The 21,756-nt window shown below is 39.9% G+C and overlaps 2 protein-coding genes across 4 annotated transcripts in view; one reads left to right on the top strand and one right to left on the bottom strand.

Moving 5' to 3' along the window:
* The window catches only part of LOC126481174 (cactin), a 165,355-nt gene extending 163,880 nt beyond the window's left edge, over window positions 1–1,475 (bottom strand). The window contains exon 1 of one of the 3 annotated variants that reach the window (XM_050104744.1): window positions 1,357–1,475. In XM_050104744.1, coding sequence (XP_049960701.1) covers window positions 1,357–1,376 — 20 coding nt within the window. In that variant the 5' untranslated portion in view covers window positions 1,377–1,475. The other 2 variants (XM_050104745.1, XM_050104746.1) reach the window with 2 other exon arrangements.
* A 71-nt stretch (window positions 1,476–1,546) lies between these two features.
* Window positions 1,547–21,756, top strand: part of LOC126481334 (protein adenylyltransferase Fic) — a 102,059-nt gene continuing 81,849 nt past the window's right edge. Inside the window, exon 1 of the mRNA XM_050105008.1 lies at window positions 1,547–2,074. Coding sequence (XP_049960965.1) covers window positions 1,753–2,074 — 322 coding nt within the window. The 5' untranslated portion in view covers window positions 1,547–1,752. The remainder of the gene's footprint in view (window positions 2,075–21,756) is intronic.

Raw genomic sequence — 21,756 nt, 5'->3', positions numbered from 1 at the left:
GGTCCCAAGTTCGGGTCTAAGTCCCGCACATAGTTTTAATCTACCAGGAAGTTTCGTACCAGTGCACAATCTGCTGCAGAGGGAAAGTTTCATTCTGGAAACATCCCCTAGGCTGTGGCAAAGCCATGTCTCAGCAATATCGTGCTAGTGCAGCAAGTTTCGCAGGAGAGTTTCTGTGCAGTTTTGAAGGTAGGAGACAAGGTACTGGCGGAATTAAAGCTATGAGGATGGGTATGAGTCATGCTTGGGTAGCTCAGTCAGTAGAGAACTTGCCTGTGAAAGGCGAGAGTGTACCGGATGGATACACAAACTCGGCACACTCTGCTGCAGAGTGAAAGTTTCATTCTGGAACCACTTGACTCCTGTTTAAATCACAAGGAGGTGCAATTTCTTAGAGCAACTAAAAAACAGCTCATGGTAGCTCTACCAGCTGCTGTAGCTGAATATATGTCCCTGACTTTAGCATATCAAGGGGTACTCTGGCCGCAACAAATGTGTGACTGAGTTATCCAAAACAAATTTTTACAATGGATTAACAAAATATATCGATACCAGAAATCACTGTACTACAGAAAAACACAGACCAGCACCAAGTTACAGCAGAACAAATTCTTATACCGTATAACAGATGCTCGCTAATGCTGTAGTCATTGTCAAGAATAAATCATCATCAAACGATTACAGAATTTGGACTGAAAGTGTGAAAGGTATAGAGACGCTGGTTGTATTGGAGGTGTTATAAATGAGGATCTATGCCTCCACTTGTATGCTTTATTTAGATTGCAAGTTTAAACAGTTATAGCACAGTTTTCCGTCTGCACTCTCAGCCTCAGTGACGCAGGAGTTTCTCCCTTTTCTCAAAATTTTAGACGATGTATTTTCCTAAATCATTAAGCGATAAGATCTGTTGGAGAGAGTGATATATCTACCAGTTCATACAGTACATTTCTTGTGCAAACTTGTATAACACGTAGCCTGACGGTTACTAAGGCTTCGATACTACGAAACGTCACTGATGCCGATGTCACCAAGATGCAAAACTCACACCACGCTCCGAACCGGACGAAATTTTATTTATTCGTTCAGCTTGTCGTACGGGATAAACATTCATACTAAACATTTTCTAGTGGCACCTCAAGTGAATGTCAATGTAAAACAATAACTAATTTCTACCCACGAACATACACATGACAATTGAAATATTATTAGTTTGTGATACACTGTTTTCTTTCTTTTTTTTCCTTACCACTATTATTTATAATAGCGAAGATCGAATACTAAACACATAACCTTTTACACAACACCATATTAAAGACAACTACTGCAATATCCCGTCACCGAAGAACGTTTGTTTACCTAATTCGGGGATGATCCATTCCACTGACAATTACAATAACAAATATACACTTAGAGTATACAAACTACATTAGATACGCGTCACAGTGGTACGCGTTCCCTTCTCTCTGACAATTAACATCTGTAAAGCAGAGATATACGTGAATAAGTACGTCTTTGCTCTGTATCACCCAATAGCATTGCACCGCATGTTCCGAGAGCTTGACGTACGAGAAGTGGTTGTTGTTGTGGTAGGATGTGTAATTTTACATCGTTTCTGACAGCTGTTGTTTGCTATGAAAAGAAACGATGGGTGCCTGCCACATGACCAACAGCCCCAACTGTTTTCAAGTGATAAGATTGTAATGTTTTAATATACTGTCGTTCAGTAAATGCCCCCAGTGCTTAGAGTACAAAATGAATTCCTATATTCAGCGCGTTACAGTTTACAAATCTCTTTTTAATAGAGTGCAGTCATCTTGTTTGTTTTCCACTGACATGAATAAATTTTGTATATATTTCATATTCATGTCAGTATTTGTTTTTACGTTGCTTTTTGCTTTGCTGTCGGAATACTTTAAAGTTCAGTGCAGTGAACATGGATTTAAATCGCCGCAAAAAGCGTTTTCGCCTTTGCCAGACGACAGCCAGATTCACGTTGTCGATGATGGAACTCTGGGATTAGTTCTTAGAACATCTGATGTCTCTGAAGACGTTAAGAGCAAATCCAAAGCAGTAGGCAAGTATGAACATAGTTGCTTATGTTACTTATTTACCACTCCACTTTCTGCATTTGTAATATTCTCGATCTTGTTATTTGTAACATTCGACGTATTCGTGCCTTAATTGTGTACAGTACATCCTGCATACAAAAGAAAAAGCATGAGGGGTGGGGAAGGGGGGGTGGGGAGTGGCAGAAAAACTTTATAATAATTCAAAATTCTCTGGTTGCAGAATAATTTTGTGTTTATTGCAGTTGATAATGTTTTGTTTTTAAATAATCAGTCGAAAGGTAATATTTTCCTGTACTTCAATACAGACTCCTACTATACAACACCAGTAACTGCACCGTTGAGCCCTGCACCTCCATATTCAGCTAAAATTTGTTATGTACTTCATCAATAACATATTTACTATTGCTGATGCTCTTACTCATACATTAATATTTGTGAAGCTTGACCATCTCATGACAGTGTGTACTTAAAAGACACAAGCATCTATAGAGCAGACATATTATGAGTGAATAAGTTCCTCTTTGCTCTCTGTATCACCCAATAACATTGTACCACATATTCCAACAGCGTGCTGTTGCATTATACTTTCTCTTGTTTTAGGATGCTGTGAGGATGTTTGTTTACATTGCAGAATAATGTCTTATCTGAGGACATATGTGCTATTTGTAGCTTGAATTACAAAGTGAATCTCCACTGGAAGCATTTTTCTATCATTTTACATAGTGCTTTGTCCAACTGACCATGTTTTCCATTTTATTTGAAATTTTTCCATGTTTTAATTTTGAAGTGAAGACATGGTGAGCCAATAACAGCTCATGCAAACATCAGGAGTCAAATAATTTATTGGACCTCATGCTACTATACTCATAGCATTTCTGCAAGCAGCCAGAATTAGATAGCCAGTAGGCCGATAGTGACATCGGTGCCCAGGAATGCTGACACACAGAAAGCTGCTCAGTGATGCAGTCCCCATTTAGCATGGAGTCTCCGTTGACAGTAGGCACCCGCAGTGTGGAAGACTCAGAATACTCACAAGGGTAGGCAGCCTCTGGTAGTGGATCTCGACATATGAGTGTCGGTGCATGACATCAGTGTGTCCACACCAGTGTAAGAGGGCAAACGTCTGTACTGCCCAGGTGTTGACATGCTGCCCTTCAATGCAGGATGCAGGCTGTTGCTGGAGGGGCCTATCAGTGGAGAGGCACGGAGTGTGGGAAGGTGGACTCGGTGCTGTAAGATGGAGTGATGGTGACAAAGACCCACTCTCTTGCGGGCTACTTGCTATAGCTCATCTTTCCGACACATGGCATACCCTCTTACCACAGTAGGTGCTGCCAGACTGCAGATGGCTGTGCTGGAATTGACAGTTATTTGTATTGGCTACCAGCTTGTTTCTTGTACTGTTGCATGGCTTTCAGCCAAATTCGGAAGGACAGCTCTGTGAGCACGCAGTGAAGCAACTGCTTAACCCATCCTGCAAGAGCCCCTTCATTCTGCTGCATTGCCACAATTAATGGTCCTCAGCCTGGCCCATCTTGCAATCTACAAACAGCCCCTTTGCTGCAACTGGTGTTCCGACACATTGATGCTCACCAACTGCATGTGGTTTTGCCAGCTGCTGCGGCTGAGCTCGTAGCTTGTGCAGTAATCCCCAAAAACTAGTGCAGTGCCACATTACCTCTCTCCTTGGAATACATGGCCCCCGGGTTCCTATCCTGGACTAATCTGCAACAGAACTCAGCTTACACGGACAGTAGTGTACATTATTTCCAGTTTTCCTTCTTATATACTAGGAGGCTTGGACCACAAGGTCTCGATGGTGCAGATTTATTCTATAGGTTGTAGCACCCTGGCTCCTTAGTTCTCATAATTTATCCCATACACTTGTGGGTTATATTTTCTTCTCTCACTTTCAACAGGCAGGCAGTTCCTCATAAAATTTTACAGTACAGTTTAAAACTGCTATTCTCACCTTACGCTAGACATGCCTTCATGGAATCTCTCCATGTGTCTTAACGTCTCCCACATCTCTCAAAAACTCACTGACCTGCTCTTCAGTATTTTACACTATCTTAAATGCTGGGAAATGTATACATTATCACTAATTGTATTATTTTGTACATGCCCATAACAATTTATCACTTTTCATCTCTACTCTCGGTGTGCCATGTTGCTCAATCTGGGATCCTTTCCATTGAGATCTGCACAGTGGGAGAGGGGGGGGGGGGGGGAAGGGGGTTGGGGGCTTGGGTGATCAACTTTCCACTTAAGGCAGATGAGGGCTGTACATAACAGAGTCATAGGTACTATAATGTTGGTTTTGGTGACACTCCAGGTCACAACAGTACAATGTTTTTCCTGAGTCTGCTACACAGGCCAGAGCACATAAATATACACCCTTCTTGGGTCACTGCAAGATTGTTTGGGGAAGGAACAGGATCTTGTTTCAACTTCTTATTGAGGTAGGTCAAATTTTGTATTGGGAACAGTCCTAGCAGTTTGTCTGGCTATTACAGCTATGGATGTGGTACATTTGATCTGGTAATCCCTGTAAAAGTGGCTGACAGTTGAAGTGTTGGTTCAGTTGTCACACACCATCCCATTAATTAATACCCCACTTCCATGCAGTTCCAATCACTTTGCCCCTGCAAGTCTCTCTGGTTCGTAGCAGTTTACCACTGCCACTTCCTTGTTACCTTTTACCACCTACCTCACTCTTCCCAAGGTTCCTGATATGATATCATTGTCATTGTCAGCCACATTCTGAGTATAGTTTTCAATAATCCCCCCCCCCTCCCATCCCCACCGTTTAACTGACCCCTCTTGCATCATCGCAAAGTATGTGACAACACGCCTATTGCCTGCAGCATTTGCTCTTGAAATTGTTCATAGGGCCTATGCAATATCTTGAATTATTCCCACACTTCTCTGAATAATCATTAGCTCTCTGCTTCTTCCTGTAACCTGAGAGCACTTAATCTCAGCAACCATCAAAGGCTTGTAAGAAACATGCCCTCTTGCCTGGTAAAAGGCACACTACTTTCCATTTGTTGATCTCACAGTACTCCCACTCCACCTTCGATGAAGAGGCAAAGCAGTGCCATGGTTGGATGGCCTCCATCCTTATTCTGAGCATACAGCAACCTGGAAACAGGAAGCTATACTCTCCTTCCCTCCTCCTGAAAGGTCTGCTCTCACTTGGCGTACTTCTCACACATACATTGATTATAAATCTTAGACATAAAATTGCAATAATTGTGGCACATACAACTCATTACCAAAATCCTTTCCACAACCAAATGTTGCCCTTCAATAACCTTAATGTTACCTAATTTCATAATTGCAATACAACATAACACAAAATGTGCGCAATATCACTCCTTATTTTCTTGGCCTTAACCCATATGCACATCATCTTCATGATCACCCTTCTCCTTATTTCTTTCCTCCTCTTACTTTGCTGTGCGTGCTGATTCTAGTAGCAATGAATCTGGAGTGCCATGAAATGGTAATAGACTTCCAACATGAACTACCTTTGTTCTAGTTAGGAAATGAAGCTTGACGTTGACTGGTGGTGATACGTGTGTCCCATGGTACAGTTTCTGGTACATTGTCACACCCTTTTTTTGTTTTACTCTCAAGGGTATAAGGACCTGACAGCATTACCCATTGCCCTACCACATACTGTGGTAATTTCTCTGTACACTACCCCTTGCTGTTCCAGGCCTTTAGTATTTGTTTTCAGCATGTGCCTCCCATAGTGTATTGGTGAAATGGCTTGCCTTCCCTACTAATGTTTGGTATGATGACATCAAGTGATGAAGGCATCCTTCTCCCATACACCACCTCATAAAGGCATAGTCTAGTACCAGAGTGAACATTCGAGTTTTAAATTGCCGCAACCGGTCACAAGCATGATATCAGTAATTATGGTGAGAGTTTATGTAGTAACTCAGCATCTTACTAATAGTATTCTGTTCTACCAGTAGTTTGCAGGAGACTAGTTCTTAATTTCTGGACCTTTAGCAATTGACATGAAATTTGTCCCTTGGTCCATGATTACCATTTTAAGACATGCCAAATTTTTTACTTTTGGGTTGTGCGCATTCAGCCATCGGAATAATGGGCAGATGATACAGCACGTATTGGAGATGATTTCCTTGTCAGTTACGACTATACAAGCATAAGGACAACTAACACCCAGCTCCCGAGTGAAGGAAGTCTATGACTTGGCCAGGAGCAAGAATTTACTGACCATGGTGTGCATCAACGTAGCTGCTTGCTCATTCATAATGATGATCATTTCCGTATACTGGGAAAAGTGGTCAGTAATAGTTAACACGAAACGGTTTTCCACTGTAGCCTAGTTAGTCAGACCTATGGCATCCATTTGTATCATTTCAGATGGTTTAATTGCCTATGGTAACATTTGTAATGGTATTTGCTTGTGGTTCATGTCTGCTCTGCATACTGTACATAATTCTTTACATATTGGTGTACATCTTCCTCCCTCCCCTTCCACCAATACCATTCTGTCACTGTCTGCTTTGTTGCCTTCCAACATCTGTGCCCCGATAGCACGTGGTCTTGTACAGCTTGCAATAGGTGTGAGTAGCTTGTGCTGCTGGCCACTCAGTAAGGCCATGTCTGTACTACTACTGCCTTTCTGCTCAAGCCATCCGTGTTACCATGCTTCTTGCCTGGCTTATGCACAACTTCAAAATCGAACTTGCTGAACTACACACACACACACACACACACACACACACACACACACACACACACACACCTCGTGAGCCATCTAGAAGTGCCCCTCAACACTAATAACCATTTCTGAGCTGCATGATCAGTCACCACTTTGAATTTTCCCCATACAAATAGCATCCAGTTGTTGCCACCATGAAATGTGTGTCTGCTGCAGTAATATCATCCAGAGAACTCGTATTTGACAGGATACTATTTCCAACACTGTTTATTTATGTTCACCTTTCAGAATGTACTGCTTTCCAGTGACCGTGTTAGTAAAAATAATTGTAGCATGTTAGTAAAAAATGGATCAGACAGTAATAAATAATGTATCAAGTGCCACAAAACTGATTTAGAGATAATCAACAAAATGTGTATAGCACTTATATGGATCACTACAAAAACACCAAAACTATACAGATTTCTTCTCATGTATGTAATTTTTGTTCTGTGTTTGTAAGTTTAAAAACAAAATTTGAAGAAAATGAAACATTCTGTATGCATTGGCTTTAACATAAATAATGATAAAAGTGGGATAATGCCCATTTTCATTCAATTCGCAAGGTTCTAGTAAAGCCACTTATTCTTCTCTTTCACAAATGGAATCTTTTAGTTAAATTCCTTCCATTTCTTCCAATAAGCTAGATTCACTGTGTAGTGTTCCCAGCTGCACCTGTTGAAGATTAGAAGGCTTAATGTTCCTCTTCAAGATGTAATGTTCCTTGAACTCCTCAATTGCATTAAGATGGCTCTGAGCACTACGGGACTCGACATCTGAGGTCATCAGTCCCCTGCATTAAGAGCTGATGGAATCCTAGCTATTCAGCAGCCAGTCTAATCCACTGTGCTTTTGAAATATGCTTGTTGGTGAAGTTTACTTAAATGCATAAAAATCTGTTTCTTGCAATACACGCACGTTTCATTCTCACCTCTGACACACGCAGCCTCATGCCAGAGAAACATGTAACTGGTTTGATTATCACCAACGTGAATGCAAAGCAAGTTGTAATTTGAGAGAGAGCTGCCGTAAATAATGCATTTCACTGTGCCTCAATGAAGGAAGAGAAATCACTTTTTGTAAATCAATTCCAGCTGTACATACTTCCAAGTTAGCCCCTTGACTCTGAACTTTGTCAGCTTTCACAGAATCCTTAGCTTTCTTTGCTTTTTTGGTAATGGAATCTAGCTGCAGTTTTATTGTCTTTATTAATGGGATCACACCTCAGTTCACTCGAATAGTGGCTTTTTTGCCTTGGTTAACATTGATCAACAGCCAGTTTTTCATCTTCTTCTTTATACTTCGGGTTTTTTGTCATATTCCATCACTTTTCTTCATAGACAACCTCACCACTGTGCTTCAGCTATGTTAATGTCTGAACTATTCATTTGGTCTGACTGAGAACCTCACAAAATGTTGCTTTGCATTCTCGTATAACATCTCCCTCACCACCAGGCAATGTGTAGCACAGTTACTTCTTTCTTCTTTGCTATTATTGTTTGTTCAGCACCTTTCTCAGTAGACAACTGAGCAGTTACATTATTATCATTACTTACCTTTGATCTTCACCTCTTCACTTTGGAAACACTCATGTGAGAGATGAGACATTGCACAGGTATTTAGGTACCTTTTAGTGAGCACAAATCATTACAGCAAAAATATAGGGGAGGGAAAGGATCCACCTTGGTACAACAAACATATTAGGAAGTTGCTGAGAAAGCAGAGAATTTTGCACAGTTGTTTTAAACATAGTCACTGCCCCTCTGACAAACAGAAATTATGCGAAATGAAAGCAGCTGTCAAAAGGTCAATGACAGATTCTTTTAACAAATTTGACAGCAATATTTTATCTATCGATTCTAAAAATAACCCCAAAAAATTTTGGTCGTATGGAAAATCTATGAACACTACAAATAATTCAATACCTTCTCTTGCTGACAGTGTGGGCAATGTAACAGATGATGATAAACAGAAGCCCGAAATTCTAAACCTAGCTTTCAAAAACTCGTTTACAGTACAGGTCTGCAGCACCATTCTTCCTTTTAATTATTGAACAAACGCAAGGATGGCTGCATAGTGTTTAGTATATCTGGGATTGTAAAACAGTTAAGATCCTTAGATGCCAGGAAGTCATCTGGCCCAGACGGTATCCCCGTAATATTATATGTTGACTATGCTACAAATATAGCACCATTCTTATCCATCATCTATCAGAGATCATTGGAACAGCAGAAAGTTCCACAGAAATGGAAGAAGGCCCAGGTCATAGCAGTCTATAAAAAGGGTAGAAAATCGGATGCACATAATTACCAGCCAATTTCACTGACATTGATTTGTTGTAGAACCATGGAACATATTTTTTGTTCAGACATAATGACCTTTCTAGACTCTGTGAAGCTCATCTGGAGAAACCAGCACGGTTTGAGGAAACAGCGGTCATGTGAGACACAGCTGGCCCTCTTTGTACATGATATACAACAGGCTGTAGATACCGGCTTCCAGGTTGATGCCATATTTCTCAACGGAAAGGCATTCATACCAGTTCCGCACTGTCACTTGCTCCAAATAGTGCATGCTTACGGTCTATCCGATGACATATGCAGTTGGATAGAAAGTTTTCTAACAGACATAGATAAGTATGTCGTCCTGAATGGGATGACTGCAACAGAAAGAAGCGTAAATTCAGGTGTGCCCCAGGGCAGAGTAATAGGTCCGCTGCTTTTTATGATTTACATAAACAATCTGGTTGATGGTATTGGCAGCAGCTGTAGTCTACGGGAAAGTAATATCACACGAAAGTTGTGAACAAATCAATGAGGATTTGCAGAAAATAAATGTGTGGTGTAATGACTGGCAGTTATCTCTCAATATTAGTAAGTGTAACCTACTGCGTATAACAAAGTGAAAATCCCCATTAATGTAAGAGTACAAAATAAATGCCCAGTCTTTGGAAGCGGTAACATCCGTCACGTATCTGGGTGTGATTATTCATGGGATGATCAGATTACACAAGTAACGGGCAAGGCAAACTCTAGGTTTCGGTTTATTGGTAGAATCCTGAAGCGATGCAGTCCTTCAGCAAAGAAAATTGCTTACAACATGTTAGTTCGTCCAGTCTTAGAGTATTGTTCGTCTGGATGGGACCGTTACCAGTTGGATCTGGTTCAAGAGATTCAGGAGGTCCAAAGAAGAGTGGCAAGATTCGTAACTGGTACATTTAGCCATTGCGAGAGCATTACAAATCTAATAGAAAGTTTGAAGTGGGACACACTTGCAAATAGATGACGTGCTAAACGGAAGGGACTGTTCACTAAATTCCAAAATCCGATCTTCACCATGGTTGTAGAGCATATATTATTGCCACAAACTTTCAAATCGCACAATGATCACCATTCAAAGATAAGAGAAATTAGAGCTCATACTGAGGCGTTCAGTCAGTCATTTTTCCCTCGCATGATCTGCGAATGGGACAGAGGGGGGAATATGACCTTGGCGCAAATTGTGCCCTCCGCCGCACACTGCTTGGTGGCTAGCGGAGTATATATGTAGATGTAGATGAAACAACTTAAGTTTCTGGTCATATGAAAGTGGTCTGCATTTAAATTGACATTTACAGGAAACCTGAAAGAGTGGAACAGTACGTATAATAAACACTTTAAATCAACATACCTAGATCTTTGCAGATAAGTATATGGTCCCATGCAAATAGTTAACTGTAATCTCATAATCAGAACAATTATTTTTCTCAATACAAAATTATTTTCAATAATAAATTAAACACATTAAAATACTTGAACATTATTTATGATGATTCCAAGCCTTATAATAAGTGCTAAATGACAGTCAAGGCCTACCTGGTACTTGAGACCTCTTTAGCTGGAACCACAATATTGTATATTCCTTTCCTTCACATAAGCACTACCTTCACCTGGACTGGCATGACTTGAAAAGATAGAAGTCATTGTGGAAAGGGGGCTGTAGCCAGAGATGTGTAATTTGATGGTCAGGCCATTTGGAGGTTTCAATGAGCTAGACAATAATGCAGAAACAGTATGTGTAACTGGGTTACAACTGGGGATAGGGAAACTTTCCTGTTTTGGTGCAGCAGTGATTCATAGTGGAGCATAAGGAACATGTAAAAATACATGTAAAAAACCCATAAAAAGTACATAATGGGTGAAGTTGTGGGAAACAGATGAAACCTGAGGGAGTAGGGCTGATAGTGAAGGATGAAAACGAACAACAATCGACATAAACACCATGAGATCAAATAGAAAAATAGATCAAAAGACAAAAATAGTGGGATGCAGGTAAGAGTGTGTAAGTGTGAAGAGCAGCAGGTGAAAATGGATTAGGTAAAGTTAGTTGGTGCAAGCTGGGCTAAGAGGGGGGGGGAAGGTGAGTCAGCCAGTCAGATGTGGTTGTCGGTAAGGTTGATGGTCAACAAGTTTGTGCGGCACAGGAAGGTATGGTGATACAACATACAAACTACATGAGAGTTAGGGAAGAAGTGTGATCATTTTGAATGGCTAGCGGTATATATATCTGTGGGAGTAATGTGGGACATGATATGCTGCACGAACAGTCTGCACGGTCACATTATCATGTTTTGTTTGTGGACAAGAGTTTTGATACAGTGTGGCTTGCAAGTTGGAGTTTGCATAGCTTGGAAGGTGACTGACAAAGCACAGCGAAAAAGAGAAAGAAAATACAGGCAGTGACTAATGTACTGCATTACAGAATATTAACAAAGGAAAACAGCACTGGGTTGTGGCATGGGAGAAAAGCCAATTGGAAGAGTCAAACAGTGGAAAGTTCTGGATGAAATAACAACTATTTGTGTAAAGAAAGAGATGTTGGGTCACAAACAGTGAAAATACTGCTATACATTTAAGCTTTCAGCCAAATGACCTTCTTCCGAAATAGAGTACACATTCACACAACCACAACTTGCCCACACTTGACCACAGAGTCTAGCCACTGTGGCCGAACTGCAGACTACAGCTGCCCCTGACAAGAGCAGCAATCTGGTATGGTTGGTTAGGCTAAGGACACATGATGCGAGAATGGGAGAGTAGGAGTGGGGGACAGTGTTATGCAGCTTGTGAGAGTGTGCAAGAATGTGGTGGGAACAAGTTAGGGCTGCTAGCTGCAGTTCGGAGGCAGTGCTGGTGGAGATGATTGGGGGAGGGGGGCAGGAAAGGAAGAGGAGAAATAGAGTAGTGGGTGCATTGGCAGTCTAGAATGCTTTGTAGTGTTGGAATGGGCACAGGAAAGAAGTTTGGTAATTGGCAGATGGGGCTTAGTAAAGGTTGAGGCCAGGGGGCTTTTGGGAACAAAGCATGTATAGCAGGGAGAGTTCCCAACTGGACAATTTTGGAAAGCTGGTGTTGATAGAAAGGATTCAGATGTTGCAGACTGTGAAGCAGCCAATGTAGTGAAGTACTCCATGTTGGGCAGCATATTCAGCAACGAGGGGCCAGCTGTCTCTTGGCCACAGTTTGTCATTGGCAATTCCTATGGACGGACAGCTTTTTAGTAGTCATGATCATATAGAAAGCAGCAGAGTGGTTGCACTCAGTATGTAGATCATGTGGGTGGTTTCACAGACAGCCTGCCTTTGATGGGAGGGGAGATGCCAGTGACTGGACTGGAGTAAGTATTTGTGGGGGGATTTATGGGACAGATTTTGCATCTAGATCTATTGCAGGGATATGAGCCATGAGATAAGGGTTGGAGACAGGGGTGTATTGCCAGACATAGGTTGGGAAAGTCATGTGATCAAAACAAGTGCCAAAGACTGGGATTTGTGTGTCATTATTCTGAATTTCTTATCCAAAAATTATCTCAAGCAGATAATTAGACAACTAACTTGTGAAGGTAATATCTTAGACCTCCTAGCAATAAACAGACCCAAACATATCAAATCATTTAACATAGAGGAAGTTATCAGTGATCATAAAGTTGTGGTAACAACTATGACTGCAAGTATTAAAAGGAATATCGAGAAAGTAGGAAAATATTTGTGTGTAGTAAGAGCGACGGGATACAAATAATTGATTATCAAATATTCAGTGGTGTAAATGAAGATGTGGAGCACAAAAGACAAAAAAAACCACACACACACAAAATGAAAGAATGGTTCAATATGCCTTAAACAAGTATGTTCTGGGCAAAGTCTTGAAGAATGGGGAAGTGCTTTAGCGGCCTCGGTACAAAACTGTTAAGTAAATGAAGATTGCTTCATAACAGATTCAAGAGCTGACAAACAGAAGGTTAATGAAGCGAAAATGAGCATAAAGAAAGCAGTGAGAGATGCATTCAGAGATTTTGGAACTTAAGTATCAGCAATCATTCTTAATAAAAACCCTAAGAACTTTTGGTCACAAGCAAAATCAGAAGCAGTTTGGCATCATGTGTTCAGTCATCTCAATGACCATATTGGCACCTAAATGGAAGATAACAGAGAGAAGGCCAAAATACTGAATTTAGTCATTCGAAATTGTTTCATCACAGAAGATAGTAATATGGTCAGTCCTTTCAATTATGGTACGAACATCGAAATGCAGACATCGAGATAACCAAACATAGATTAGAAAAGCAGCTATAGTCACTTAGTAGTTCAAAGGCACCAGGACCAGGTGAGATACATGTAAGACTCCACAAAAATTATGCGAAAGGCTTATTCCTCTTCTAGCAGCAGTTTATTGTAGTTCACTGGACTGACTGGGAAAAAGAGTGATCATTCCTGTTTTCAAGAAGAATCACAGGACAGATTTGCTTGACTGTAGAACTATATCATTGATGTAAAACTGTTGTACAAATATAGAAAATGTTTTGTGCATGAGAATTATGACACTTTTGGAGAATGAACATCCCTTCTACAAAAATCAACATGAGCTCCGCAGAGATCTTGCTAAATTCAGCTTGCTATGTTTCTCCACGAGATTCATAGTGCTGTAGACAAAGGCACTCTGGTAGATGCCATGTTCCTTGACTTTAGGAAAGCATTTGACACCATACTGTATTGGCATTTAGTGAAAAAGATGTGAGAAAACCAAGAATCAGACCATATTTGCGACTAGATTCGATACTTCCTTGCAGATAGAACTCAACACATCACTCTAAATGGAATAAAATCAACAGGTGTGTTGGTAATTTCCAGAATATCCCAAGGAATTGTGTTAGGACTATTGCTGTTTACAATGTATATAAATGATGTAGTAGAAAGTGTCAGAAGCTGTTAAGAGTGTTTGCAGATGATGTGGTTGTCTATAAGAAAGTAGCAGTGCCAGGAAACAGTACTGATTTGCAGTCTGACCTACAGAGGATTGATGAATGTTGCAGGCTCTGGCAGTTAACCCTGAAATAAATAAAATATAACATATTGTGCATACATAGGAAAAGCAATCCACTACTGTACAACTGCACTATTGATGACAAAATTTCTGGAAACAGTATCTACTTTTAAATATCTAGGAGTAACTATCCAGAGCAACCTTAAGTGGAATGACCACATAAATTTAGACAGTACTTCCTGTGAAGAGTCTGCAAATTTCCTCCCACATACATCTCATGAAATTACCACAATGAGAAAGTCTGAGAAATTAGAGCTCATGTGAGCCTTACCAACAGTCCTTCATCCTACGCACCATTCATGATTGGAAAAGGGAAGGGGGATCACTTGGTGGTACCAGAAGTACCGTCTGCTGCGCAATGTCAGGTGACCTGCAAAGTATTTGTGTAGAAGCAGAATGTGTGTGTATTCTCTATTTTGGAATTGTCCTTTTCTCTGAAAGTATATTTTGTAAGTCTTTTCATTGTATCTGTCTGCAACTAATGTCTTCTCTATATGGTGAGTAGCAAGCTATCCTTTTCATAATATTGTTGTTGTTCTGCACTAGACTTCCATCCAATAACCCAGTGCTGTTTTTCATTGTTAGTATTTTCTAATGCATTATTACTCAGTGTCTGAGTTTTGTTTCTTTTCCTTCCTGTGTTTTATCTGTCGCCTTCCAAACCACAGAAGGTCTGATTTACAAACCACACTGTGTCAATGATATCGTCCACATAAAACACATGATTACAGGACTGTGTGGATTGTTGGTGCAGATATCATGTCCCACATTCTTCCCACTGATACAGTTACTCCCAGACCTTGAAACTGATCAACTTCCTCTCTCACTCTCACGTAGTTTCACATGTTTCTCTTTATCTTCCTGTGCCTGAAAAACTTGTTGCCCCTTCACCTTACCAACAACCCCCCACCCAACTCCCTCTCCCCCTCCCCCTCCCCCCCCCCCACCCCTCCCTCTCTCCCCCATCCACGTCCCCTTGTACCAGGATGCACATACTAACCTCACCTAATCGACTTTTAATAACTTTTCTTATGTCTTAACCACATTTTTATTTTTCAACAACCTTACATGTTTCAACTTTCCATCATTTTCAAAGGCTACAAAATGTAACACAAAACTTGTAACAGAGGATATGAAAATATGATACATTTCACCATTGATAAGAGACAAATTACGACGACTAGAACATGGCTTCATAGCTTACCAGTATCATGTCAGTCATATAAAACTGCGCACTAGGTACATTGCATCATCACAACATTCTCGATCATGAGACAAGTGCAAACTGCTATCAAGGGAAAATTTGGAATCCAAGTGGAGTAAACCGCTAGGCGGTGATACACTGTGCAATTTGTTTCTGTTTACTACCACAATTTTCATCGTTACATTGTATAAAACAGTTTCATCAGTAAACATGGAAGTCACTTTACAATGTTTACAAAAAGGTATTACTTTACAAAATAATGTAGAATGGATTTTTTTAACTAATACATTTAAAGAACATGCTGATTGGTGGTGGGACCATCTGTGTATTAACTAACAAATAATATATATATATATATATATATATATATACACACACACACACACACACACACACACACACACACACACACATCTTATAGCACATAAATTATTGTCATCAGGAAAAGCTCACAAATATTCAATAGAAGTTAAAATTATAGAGATTACTAGAGGGTTAGGAGGGTATTGGTTGTTGGTGTGCTTATGGTACTGTACATAATATCGTCTTTGGTTGTATGCCCATAAAACTGTTTTCTGTGAATAATAAACATTGTAGATTGCCAGGATGCAATTAAAGGAGGATGTAAATCGATGCACAACATTTGTCTTGACATATTACAAAATCTTGTAAAACTGCTTGTGTGATTACAAATGTTTATAAATTGATAACTTAAATAAAATAACTTGAAAGCATTGTGAAACAGGTATAGTAGTGCTGTTGTCAACCGTTTTCAACTTGTACCATGCAGTGTGAAGTGCTGAGCATTTTCATGCAAATTGCAGCTTAGCTAATCCATTTACTCCTGCTGCCCCCTCTCTTCACACTTACACACAGTGACCAGAATCCCACTATTATCGTGTGAACAATTTTTAACTTAATACACGTCCAAGAGGAACAATTCAATTGGAATCTGTGAGAGGTATATTAGCCAACATATTTTTCTTTGTAAATATTAATTGTGTATTAGTGTTTTCTGATGTGTTCTGTGTACTAGATGATCTCCTCATATGGTCTATTGGAACAAAAGGTACATCTAATCTAATCTTTAGTAAATATTGATGCCAGCAGAACTCCTATGGGGTATGGGTATTTTGCATTGGGAGAAAGCAACATCTGTAATAAGTAGAAAATGACAATAACAGTAAAATATACACGTGCTATTATGACAGAGACAAGATAAAACAATAGTTCCAAAAAAGCAAAAAATGTACAGAAAGAACAAATAAACTGTAACTGGTATCAACAACATCAGCTGAGCTATATAGCCCAACTTGAAAGACTGATGACAACACAAATTTCCTAAAACAGATGCTGTTACAAAAAGCTAAAGGCAAGACCACCACAAATTATCCTAGTGATCCCTTGACATGCAGCCATTGGAAGAACCTTGACACAATACCTACCTCAGTCTCATATTATTGTCACATAGATGACATTTACAGTGTTCCCCAATGACACCTAGCATCTGCAAAACATCCTCCACCTCACTCCACAACATTCAGCTATTGAAGACGAATTTTGGACTCGTTTTGCAAGAATAGCACAGCAAGATCACAGTGAAAATAAGCAAATAATCAAACATGCAGTATACCACAGATAATATGTGATATCATAAACAGGGGAATACACCATAGAAATAAGAAAAAGGATACAATCTCACACGACTATAAGATGCAATTCAATCTTCAGTCACAAAAATGTCATTTCCATAAACAAAATTTGTTTATGTATTATCAAATTAAACATGAATTGTTTGCATAATTCACAGTTCAGATTTACTGCAATTATAGTCTTCTCTGGTGATTAACACAACCATAGATAACATATAGTCTCTGGATGCCAACAAGCATCATATCATAAACAAATGACATGGCACATGTTGTAATGGCTCAGAGCTGATGAGTGGTATCAAGTGAGTTGACCCAAAATCATGTAACTGCAAATGTTATATGTATTTTTAACCAGTGTATGCACTATCTGTTCCATTCCTGAGAATGTCATTGCTGTAGTGAACCAAACATCTGCCCCCCCCCCCTCCTCCTCCTCCTCCTCCTCCTCCTCCCTCACTCCCCTCCCTCTCACTCCCCCCTCTGCCCAAACAAGCTTCATTATTATAGCAGCTTGGTATTCACAGAATTTAGGTGTTAAAGGGTGCTGCCTTGCAGAGAGTTAATAAAGAAATATTGAACTATATTCAGTCACTTAAAACTGTAATAATATGGCACCTGTGCAAAAACAGATTCTTGTCCTGAGCATTAGGCAATCCATCCTGTTGTTCTGAGGAGTGGCCTCTTCAATTGACTGTTGGGCTGCCAACCTGTATAACTGACATGTTCATGTCGCTATGTCATTATGTAGATACTATGACATTGTAGCTTCAGGGAAAGTTCTTCATAATCAGGTACATCTGATTATATACAGTGAAATTACATTTTTGTCACAGGGAGCAAACGGGGAAGCAAAAATCTCATTAAAAATTGTGCTCGAGAGGGTTGCAGAAATCAGTAGCTATTGCAGTTGCACAGTAAAGAGAATATAGAACGAGGGGGAAAGTGTGGCTACAAGTACTTCCTAGGGCTTCATCACATAGGATAGACAGGAGGAGGAGAAGAAAATTTTATGTTCAGATACTATTGTACTATTGATGAACTGATTGTCAGAGAACTGATACATAATTTCCACATGACACACATTCTTTATTTTGCAGTGACAGTATTGTAGTAAGTGACGTCATTCACTATGATAATTTTTAATCCCTTTTTTGTTTTTATGAGATTTTGTTCCAATTGCCCATGCTTGGACTTGCTTGCATCAGTCGATCTTCTGTTTTGTGTGAGTGTGTGTTTCGTGGTGCTCCAGAGAGAAGCTATAGACTTCAGTCATATAAATTTGTAGAATTATTGGCCGTACTGACATAACCTGTTAGTACAATCGTTTACAGACTCGCATTACAGTCCCCACCACTGCTGTCGGCCCCTTCTCCGATTTGTCATCTGCAGACACACAACGAGCTGTTGTGTGCACACATTGCCACGTGGCTAGATGTAGCAGGGGACTTGGAAGTTGAAAAGAAACAATTTTCAGATTTTCACCTCATTTTCTTTAGCTTTCCTAATGTAATTCAAGCTAACAAAGGAATGGTTCTGAAGAATGGGCCACAACTGATTTCTTGGCCTGACTGTTCTGAGCTTATGCTCCATCTACGGTAAACTTTAAGTTTTCTTCCTTAATTTGATGTGATAGTGTTGTGACTATCGAAAAGGACTCAATGAAAAGTTTACCAATAACACATTTTACTAAATTGTAGAAGTTATATCATAAATTCCCAGGTGCATTACTTTCAGATTCCACATACACATCAGTAACAATGTTAAGTTTTGCTTTTATTTCCACATCTGTTGGAAAATGTTTTGCTGTTTCTTTCCAAACATCACCTTTTATTATTCCAACTTGTATAATGAACATGCTACATTACAAATTCAAGAGAACCTGTAACACTAGCTTCAATCAGTGGAAAATCCTGGATGGAATGTAACAATATTATGAAAAGGAAAGTTGCTACTCACCATAAAGCAGAGATGCTGAGTCGCAGATAGGCGCAACAGTGACAGTCTTTTTGTTGAGCCTATCTCTGACTCAGCATCTCTGCTATATGGTGATTAGGAACTTTTCTTTTCATAATATTGTAACACTAACTTCAGATATTCTTACAAGTATGTGCAGTATCAAGGCCAGTCCTTCACCTGCAGCTATCTCTATACTGCAGCATTATCAGTGTACCCTCAGTAGTCAGAATATCACACAAAATTAGGAAACTATTAAAATTAGAGAGAGATGAGTAGGTTAGCAAGTACTTAGCTGTGTGAGATGCAGTTACTAGTCATACTGAATGGAACAGGAGGAAGTAAAAAATAGCAAACAGAGCTTTTCGGACTATACTTTCCTTATATAGGGAGAAAACATAGCTTGGTTGGGGAAGATTGGAAATGGGACAGATACTACTTTGGTAAGTTCTGTCCCAGATTCAGCTCAGAGATAACAGAAGAGTAAAGATTGCTAAAAACAAAAAGATGAAAAGCAAAAATAATAATTCAGTTAACAAATAGGAAGAGAGATGGTGAAGTTAAGAGGCATCTAAATGTGGGAAAGGGGTGAAAATTACAATAATGAAATTGGTAAGTACTTGTAAATAATGCAGAAAAAGGAGTGAGATGTGTGTGAACTGTTAAGTCCAGCATGGGGGTGGCAGGATGAGGGGATTTGTTGGAGAGTAGCTTCTGACATCCAGAGTTCAGCTTAAGCTAGTACTCATTGTAAGGATCCAAGCGGCCCATTTAATGCAGAAGCCACACAGGTTCCTCGAGTGAAGCTGCTGTGCGTGGCCAGCTACTGAGTATTTTTTGTCCCTGAGGCAGAGACCACATCTTAGATTGGGAACAATGCACGGAAGGAACCTTACGGATGAGATAACCGTCTTAGAAGTAGCTGTCATTTGATGAAAATATTGCACAGGTTTGGACAGCGACGACCTGCATCAGATTTTGTCAGAAGTGTCAGCTATGTTTGCCAGAGGAGAAGCCTCTCCATTAAAACTGTTTTATATAGGATTTGTGGGAGAGGAGAGTCTCACAGAGGTTATTGGTGCACGTAATATACGGGTTTGCTTTTGGAACAGTTGTGTTTACAGAGACTTCGTTCCACTGTCACGTGTCATGCATTACTAAGCATGCGCATAATGAAATAATTTTTACCACTGTGCATAACTGTTAGAATTTTTTTCTTACTTCTCAGAAGTGTGCTATTACCAAATCCTGCTTCAAACATATCATGCTATGTTATATTATACATTTAAGAATTTGTTTTTATGCACTGGCATCATGATTTCATCAAAAACATTTTATTAGTTTATTTCAAGGGTTTTCATTTGCCACTTTCTTGTGGCCTACCACCCAGAAGGGTTTTATTCAAAACTAGCTGTGCCTGCCAAGCGTTGCTGTGGCTCAGTTTGGTGAAATGGAAAAGAGAAACGACATCCTAATGTCCTCTCTCTCTCTCTCTCTCTCTCTCTCTCTCTCTATCTCTCTCTCTCTCTCTATCTGTCCATGTCTTCCTCCCTCTGCCTCGATCCATCACCTTGTTCCCCTGATGTCTGTCCATTACCTCCTTCCCCCTGATGTCCGTATATCATTTCCTCCCCCCTCTCTGTCCATCTCTGCCCCCCCCCCCCTCGTCCATCTTCTCCTTTCTGCTCTCTGTGTCCATTTCCTCCCACGCTTCTGTCCATCTCCTCTTTCCCCTTTCTCTGACCTTGATCTTATTTTATTGTTATTAATTCAAGTTCTGTAGTTTGAATGTATAAAGAGAATCGTTTAGAATTTGAAATAAATCAGTCAAGAACTTTTTGAAAATTTTGGTAATAACATTTTCCCTTTATATATTACACTTTTATTCATATATCATATATATTTAAGAAAAAGGGGTATAGAAATGCGCACATATTTGAACGCAATGTTGTGTCGAAATTTCAAGCCGATCAACTATTTTCGAGTTTTGAGAGCACAAACATACATGGGCTGAATTTTTTATATAATAAAGATTACTCAAGTTTGATTCACTCAGTGAGGCTACACAGTAACTATGACACCAGACATTTATTAATGAGGGGTGAGGCATAAATCTTCATCTGGCCATTTTAATTAATGTATCGTAAATCTCTGTAGCAGGCTGCTTTGATGACTCACATTCTAACCACCCAGACCTGGTAGACAGTTTAGGAATGGATAAATATTTTATTGAATTGTCATGTAAATTCAAGGGAGAGCTTGGCTCATAAGTTAAATGAACGCAATAATACAGAATAAGATAGTGAATAAAACAGGTTATGACTCTGTGATCAAAGTAAAAAGTTGAAAAATGAGTGGCACAGTTTATAAATGAGGGTCGGCAGTAGGCACTGATCTAGACAATTATAGCAATCATCATGAGAAAGTGCTATGCATTAAGATAATGAACAACATGTAACTTCTTAGGCTTTCCTGGTGATTCAGTTTCATGTCGTGGAATCAGGTGTACTGCCAGTGGTCGGCATCTTCCTGACACAATATTTTGACATCAAAACTTGCAGTCTTCATCAGGTGTTTCCTGCAACTGATAGACAAGCTGACCGTTTCCTGTATTTAGGCCTGGGCGGTGTCTGGTGTTCCCTACGCCATCTGCGCCCACTGCAGCCATTCCAGGCATTCCACCTTCTGTCCACGCCCCTTTCTGCTGTTTTCCCTGGTGGCAGCCGTGCCAAGGCATTCGTTACTGGCTCCCCTTCCACTAGAGGCCTATCCAGCA

This window comes from Schistocerca serialis, chromosome 5 (assembly GCF_023864345.2).
Source record: "Schistocerca serialis cubense isolate TAMUIC-IGC-003099 chromosome 5, iqSchSeri2.2, whole genome shotgun sequence".
Taxonomy (NCBI): Eukaryota; Metazoa; Arthropoda; class Insecta; order Orthoptera; family Acrididae; genus Schistocerca; species Schistocerca serialis.
The sequence above is the reverse complement of the archived record's forward strand: the minus strand, read 5'-3'. Positions and strand labels throughout refer to the sequence as shown.